The sequence below is a fragment of the Mercenaria mercenaria genome, chromosome 17 (genome assembly GCF_021730395.1).
Source record: "Mercenaria mercenaria strain notata chromosome 17, MADL_Memer_1, whole genome shotgun sequence".
NCBI lineage: Eukaryota > Metazoa > Mollusca > Bivalvia > Venerida > Veneridae > Mercenaria > Mercenaria mercenaria.
Window position 1 is genome coordinate 6,344,266 of NC_069377.1, and position 7,902 is coordinate 6,352,167.

Genomic DNA, 7,902 nt, shown 5'->3' on the forward strand with positions numbered 1-7,902 from the left:
TTCCCTTCAGATTGCTTATATCCTTGTGGCCAATTAGCATGCTTTTTCCCTGAATAGAGGTAAAAAGTGCATATTTACCACCTAAGCCTACAGTAAAGTCATAGTGGAGTTGTCTCCATTTTTTCCAAACATTTTACCCGGGATCATTTGTTTTCAGCTCAAATAACTTTTTTCTAAAAATGATATTTAAAATATTCTTTCAGTCTATATCCTTTGATGCAGTAAGCTACACATAAATCTTAAATAGATAGTTCCTACTTGAAGTTTGTATTTTTAGTTACACTGTCTACACGGAGCTATCGAAGTTGTCTTACAATAGTGGCGGAAAGGAACAAGAAAACAATATGCAATGGTATGGAAACGACGGTATCTTTGGAGTTTGCAACAATTTAAGGATCTCTTCATACGTCTGGAAAACAAGACAAATATCAAACAGGGAATGCCACGTACCAAGTTGACCTGATAAATTATCTGTTTTTCTTGTTTTCTAACAAAAAGACTAAATCAGTTCTAAATTTACATAAAAGTATGCTTTTACAAACTTTACCATTTTTTGGAAACAGTTGGTGTTCTAAAACTTTCCTAATTTCGAGGTTTATGAAAGGGATTTTTCATGAAAGCCCTCTAAGGTAAGATATAAATCAACTTGGGATGTAACTCTGGTATTGAATTATCTAAAACTTTGTTTCCATTGAGTGAGTTATATTTGAATATGTTAACTTTGCAGCTTACAGCTTTAATTGCCCTTTTTGTGCACCCAGAGCTCAGACTAATATATCTATGAATTTGGATTGTATGCGTGTTGGGAATTCAGAGGTAGTGTTTTTTCCCCCAAATCTATTGAAGACAATACGGTCGGATTGATCAAATAGTTTTGAGTGGAATCTGAAATTATTTGATGACGAGAAATTATGTGTTAAGCATACATGTACTTTACTTCAGTACATACGTGTTACTAAGAACTTGAGAAAAGCTAAGCAGCTTCTGGTTTCGTATGCGACATTGTCATTAAGAAAAATATCAACATGTATTTCTTTTTGCTGTATGATGATTCTTTTGTTACCATGGATTTCAATCTTTTGGCAGCTAGCACGAGTGTATGTGTATTTGAGAGGCAGACATGAACAGATTGCCATACACTTTAATCAGCAATGCCAGGGAATGGTGGTTCTGGACTATTCACACGATTAGTTTCCTCTCATGTGTGCTTTTCCTTTTTCTTTATATTAATGACAGTACAGCCATGACATACAAATGTGGCATTTTTATTTTAGCGAACCATTAATCGTGTGTTATTTAGTTGTGATCAAGATTTGTTTGAATATTTGATATATTGAACATTTGGATCAAATACAAATACCTGTTCGGTACAACTCTTATATGGTGTTTCTTGTTACTGAGTACAGTTAGATAATAAATAAAATATGTTTGGCCTTAATGAAATTACAGAAAACATAATACGGTTTTAGTATATACATGTATGCCTAATTAAACCTGCGTTTTTATTCAAGATATCCAATTACCATCTTTCTCTAAAATTATTCATCTTTAGATATTTAATTCAAATGTATAATATCTAACTTTACTAAATATATAAATTAAGTTGCACATAGAACTACATTCATGATTAAATGTCTTACAGTAACAGCTAAGTACACATTTATTCTGTGTTTATCTATACATATATACAGTATGTACAATTTTAAACCTAATGCATTTTACAATTAATACACATAAGCTTGTAACTTTTATGTTTACATAAACTATATGAAGTTTTAAAATATCATCTAATATACCTTTAATATTTTATTGGTGGCCACAATATGCAACTGACAGCATGAAGTCAATGTATCTGTAAAGAATTGGTATATATCAAGGGAATTTTGTATATCATTTTTATTTCCTTAAATGGCAATTTGCAAAACTAAACGCGCTTGCCTGTATACCCTTTTAAGGTATTTTTATCAGCCGATAATTTACGGTTCACAAACTAGCGCACATATCGTGTTCTCTATTTTTAACTTTAGCATGCTGTATAAATAGCAAAATCGATTCGTAGTGGAACTGTTATTAAGAAAATACACAGCCAGGATGGAAAATATTTTCATTTGTGTTGTTTGTGCTTTGGCTTTATGCTGTTTAGCAGAGGAATTGCCTGCAGTGAAAACAAAAGTTGGGAAAATTACCGGATTAAGAGAAAATACGAATTTTCAAGGTAAACAGTATACAGTTGATAGATACCTCGGCATTCCGTATGCAAAACCTCCTGTTGGCAATTTGAGATTCAAGAAACCTGAACCTCATGGTCCATTTGTAGAAACGTTTCATGCGGAAAAGTTTGGACCCGCTTGTGTCCAATTTGATTGGATGGGTTTGATTCAAAATACGTCGGAGGATTGTTTATCTTTGAACATATTCGTCCCAGTGCAAGATTCGGACCAATCCACGGGGCATGCTGTCTTGGTTTTTATGCATGGAGGTGCCTTTTCGGTTGGGGGAGCTGCTATGTATCCCGGCGATAATTTGGCGGCCGTCGGCAATGTTATTGTTGTGACAATTAACTATCGCCTTGGGTTACTTGGATTTCTTGATCTGGATGATCCACGTGCTCCTGGAAATTTTGGTTTATGGGACCAACACCAGTCTCTTATCTGGGTGAATGAAAATATTGTTAGTTTCGGTGGGGATAAAAATCGCGTCACAATTTTTGGTCAGTCTGCGGGCTCTGTCGCAGTTCAACTTCAATCAACATATCCTAAGAATAAGGGACTATTTCGTGGTGTCATCGCTCAAAGTGGTTCTCTGACAACGTCCCAAACCGTAGTATCGCCGCTTAACTTTAAGGAGTCGGGAAAATTCTACGCTGAAAAAATAGGTTGTAAAACTGATACTGTAGACCATGTCTTCGGATGTCTGGTACAAGCTACTCCAGAGAATATTACAGATGTTGTGAAAAACGCCGTTTTTAGTGGCAATATGGATGAAATGATGAAGATAGCGCTTTTTCCTAGCATCGATGGCGAATTTTTGAAATACCATCCAACAGACATGTGTAAAAGAGCTAGAAATGAAACTCTTGCAGAAATTGAATTTTTGAGATCTCTTAAACTGATAAACGGTATCACTGGAAATGATGGACTGGTGTTTGTACAGGCAAGTGATGATATGCAAGTTACTCGCCAGGAGATGAACAGTCAACATATCCCCGCTATTGCGTCATTGATATTTAATCCTCCTATACCTGAAGCAGTCACCGAGCTGCTTATTTCCGAATACACAGACTGGGAGAACCCGGATGACCCTATACGATTACGCGATCAGTACGTGAATGCACAAACCGACACTAATTACAAAATTCCTCTCGTAGAATTTAGTCAGTTGCATGCAAATGCTTCAAGCAGTGACAGTTACACTTATATTTTCGATGCATTAATAGATAAGCATATAGTACCATCACCAAGCTGGATGGAAAAGGGAAACCATGGTGACGAGCTGGCTCCAGTTTTTGGTTATCATAAAGGCTACACATCAACGTACATCAAGGAACCAGATTATACAATTCCAGAATGGGAAGTGGAACTTTCCCGAAGGATAATGACTCATTGGTCTAATTTTGCGAAATCTGGGTAAATAAATTGGAGATGATTTTCGTTTCTTTCTTTCCCTTTGTAAAGTGTAGTTTGATATTGGATAGATAGATAGATAGATAGATAGATAGATGGATGGATGGATGGATAGATGGATAGATTACAGCCTTTTCGATATGGTAATATATGATTCAACCTTAATCTCGTCATTGCGTACTCAAACAAAATTTGTTATTTATTTGTATAACGTTTGCTTTAAATGTGATAACAATTACATTTCAAGCTTGTATTTATATGTAGCATTAAAGAGCAGGAGTAGGGAATATTTCCGGAAACATCTGTGAATTATAACAATTACGGAGTCTAAGTTGATGATAGCACAGAAGACAAAATGTTGTAAGTCTTTAGCAGAGCATTTAAATAATCCAAAACAAAACTAACACTAATATTTCTCTTTATATCTATTTGTTAGACATGTTTCGGCTCAATGCCTTTATCAGTAACAACATAAATATACAGGAAATGACGTCATGTCAGTACGTGTGATCTGTATTTCTTTATAATTTCAGTGATCCAAACGAGCCAGTTAAAAGTGTTCGTCAGTGGCCAAAATACAACATGGACACACAAGAATACATGCTTTTCGACAAGGAAGATTCCAGTAAGCTTTATTTAGGTGCACGTGAACTGAAGTTTAGAGAAATCCTTACAACGGTTAGAGAAGAGGTGCTGCACGTGAAAACCGGGAAATCATACTTCAAGTCACAAGACAAGGATGAAACGTGCGTGAAAGATGGCGGCTGCGATGGAGAATAAGAAACAAAAACATTTGTAACTAATGGGTATTAGTTAAAGAGATTAGTACGACCTACATTTTTCTTGGTTGTATAGATAACTGTTTGTTGTTAGACTCAGATGTCTTTAATGTTTGCTTATAGAAAGACCCCACCTATGCTGCTATGCAGCTTTTTAAATCCAGCTAAATAAGTAAACACTATTGAAATAAAGGAATGCCCTTTTTAAATTAGTATTGTATAATTGTTGCCCTTTTTATACGCCCGTTTGAAAAACGAGACGTATTATGGGAACGCCCCTGGCGGGCGGCGTCCACAGACTTGTCCGGAGCATATCTTCTTCATGCATGGAGGGATTTTTATAAAACTTGGCACAGTTGTTTAACATCATGAGACGGAGTGTCGTGCGCAAGAACCAGGTCCCTAGGTCTACGGTCAAGGTCACACTTAGAGGTCAAAGGTCAAATTCAAGAATGACTTTGTCCGGAGCATATCTTCTTCATGCATGGAGGGATTTTGATGAAACTTGGCACAATTGTTCATCATCATGAGCCGGAGTGTCTTGCGCAAGAACCAGGTCCCTAGGTCTAAGGTCAAGGTCACACTTAGAGGTCAAAGGTCAAATTCAAGAATGACTTTGTCCGGAGCATATCTTCTTCATGCATGGAGGGATTTTGATGAAACTTGGCACACTTGTTCATCATCATAAGCCGGAGTGTCTTGCGCAAGAACTAGGTCCCTAGGTCTAAGGTCAAGGTCACACTTAGAGCTCAAAAGTCAAATTCAAGAATGACTTTGTCCGGAGCATATCTTCTTCATGTATGGAGGGATTTTAATGTAACTTGGCAAAATTATTTACCATCATGAGACGGAGTGTCAGGCGCAAGAACCAGGTCCCTAGGTCTAAGGTCAAGGTCACGCTTAGAGGTCAAAGAATACAAGAATGAAAACTTTGTCCGGAGCATATCTTCTTCATGCATGGAGGGATTTTGATATAACTTGGCACAAATGTTCACCACCATGAGACGGAGTGTCTTGCGCAAGAACCAGGTCCTAAGTCTAAGGTCAAGGTCACACTTAGAGGCCAAAGGTCAGATACAAGAATGACTTTGTCCGAAGCATTTCGTCTTCATGCATGGAGGAATTTTGATGTAACTTGGCACAATTGTACACCATCCATCATGAGACGAAGTGTTATGCGCAGGTCCCTTCTTTAGAATTACTTCCCTTTGTTGTTACTGTAAATAGATTGTATTGTAACATTTTCATTACTAGACGTAGGGAAAATTCGAGACCACTTTTCTGTAGTACAACATACATGTTACATCCAATTCTGTATTTTGACCTATCTCTACCTGCTAAGGATTTTTGAGTGGACTTATTTTTTTTTTTTTTTTTTTTTTTTTTTTTTAAGATTAACTTCCCTTAGTTGTTACTATAAATAACTTATATTGTAACTTTTTTTATAACTGACTGTAGGGAAAAACCAAGACCACTTTTCTGTGGTACAACATATATAGATGTTACTTTCAAATTTTAGGTATATTTTAAGGTATCTCTACCTGGTAAGGAGTTTTTATGTGGATTTAGATAAAAAGGAAAGAATTACAATAATTACTACCACAAAATGAAAATTCCATTTGCAAATACAGGTGCTAGTGTAAAGAAATTTGCTGTGACGGGCGTATATTGTGACATTCTGGCACTCTTGTTAGTCTTGTATTTGCCCTCTTTAGTATTGTATAATTGTTTATATATGTAAAATGAAAAATGGGTATCAAAAGTGCCACAGTTGTCAAACTTTGAACTTCTCATACAGATAATGCTTTTTATCTATAGTCATGAGAAAAACATTCACATGAAACGTAATACTGCCCATGCGCGATCTCAAAACACTGTATTAATACAGAATAAATGTATTCTGTTCTCTTTTCAAATTTTACTACAATAGTTCAGGGGGGTCTTACATTGTTCACCTGACATTTTATATCGGTTTATTAACCGAATGAGTGTTGTGACGTTCTTTTAGCTCAATAGGACTAAGGTCAGTAATTCTGTCAAAAATTTGCTTCCTTGGTATAGTCGAAAGAAATCGAAAGCAATGTTCCCATTTTTACGCAAATTCATGTAGAACGAGTACTTTAATCACACGGTTTTTTCTATTCGAATACATTCTGCATGAAATATGACGGTTTTCTTGTTTATACGCTCCATATGGCAAGTTTTGCAAATCGAAACCGAAAGTAGAGGTTTATTGCGCGGACAAGAGCAAATATGAGCCATTTTTAGGGTATCAGACCACAGCTGACTGGAATTTCACTAGGAACTAATCAACCCCCTAATTTCTTTTCATTTTTTCGTTAATTTATGAAAGAACTTTCATGAAAAATAGGTACAGGAAAAAAGTGATATTTTATAAAGATACGCAAATACGAGATGAAGCTGTCGTTTTTTTTTCTTCAAAGTTTATATAAAACAAAAGGATTTAAATTACTGACCTTGAACCAAAAGGGAGAGCACAGATCTACGGATCGCGGGGTTACGATTTCGGTTCCTGGTCGGGATGTATGTTCTACGTGACGATTTCATAAAAGACATTTTGTCTGAAACCATTCTTCCTTCATCTCTGAGTGTGGGGAAGTTGGCAGTTACTTGCGGAGAACAAGTTTGTACTGGTACTAAATCCAGGTACACCGGTTAGGTTAACTACCTGCCTATACATAACTGAAATGCTGTTGAAAAAAGAGCGTTAAACTGGAAACAAACAAACAAACAGTTATGTCTCTTTGTGGGGAGGGGTGGGGGTGGAGGAGTAGATCCCTAAATTGATCACATCACAATTTAGCCCAAATGCTATTATGGTGAACACGCTGACACCCAAAATTAGAACAGACTCTCTGTTCGTTTCCACAAGATGTGGTTTAAATTGAGAAAAACGATATCAGATATTTGAATAACTTTGTGTACAATGTTGACATCGTCCTCATTTAAAACATTTTCAGAAGCTTCTGTTTGTACATCATAAGGATACTATTTGCAAAAATTCATATGTCAAAATAAAATATGTTTTGTTTTTTTTTAAATAAACAAATACAATTTTGAGAAGAAGCTTTCATTTTCACTTCCAACAACCTTTAATTAGGATTCAGTTATGCCGATTGAGATACCATCTTGGTAAAAACATACAGTGAGCCGTTTATACTGTGAGGCGGTCGTAGACCTTCAAGCGCTAAGATGAAAACTACAGGCATTGCCGCAATTTAGTCCTTAATTATAATGACAGTTTTGTTTCCACTTTGATTAAACTCATTCAATGTTGCTTGATGCTAGGTAGTTCTTAAATCCCACCAGGACTGAACTACTTTTAATTGCTGTCTTCTTTCCTGTTTCGGGTCCTAAACGGTGTTTCCCTTGTTGCTTTGTCTTCTGCAAAGGCATTGAGGCACATACGCTTTTTGTTCTTTAAGATTGCTTTTTGTGTACTTTACATGAGCAGTTTTGTGATTTGCATAACAACATGA

At 36.1% G+C, this 7,902-nt stretch overlaps 1 protein-coding gene across 1 annotated transcript; it reads left to right on the forward strand.

The window, feature by feature from the left end:
• Positions 1-1,985: 1,985 nt before the first annotated feature.
• LOC123536793 (acetylcholinesterase-like) lies at positions 1,986-7,456 on the forward strand. The gene is made up of 2 exons (XM_045320228.2): positions 1,986-3,626; positions 4,157-7,456. Exons 1-2 carry the CDS (start codon positions 2,092-2,094, stop codon positions 4,401-4,403), a joined length of 1,782 nt encoding a protein of 593 aa, XP_045176163.2. The 5' UTR covers positions 1,986-2,091; the 3' UTR covers positions 4,404-7,456.
• Positions 7,457-7,902: the final 446 nt, after the last annotated feature.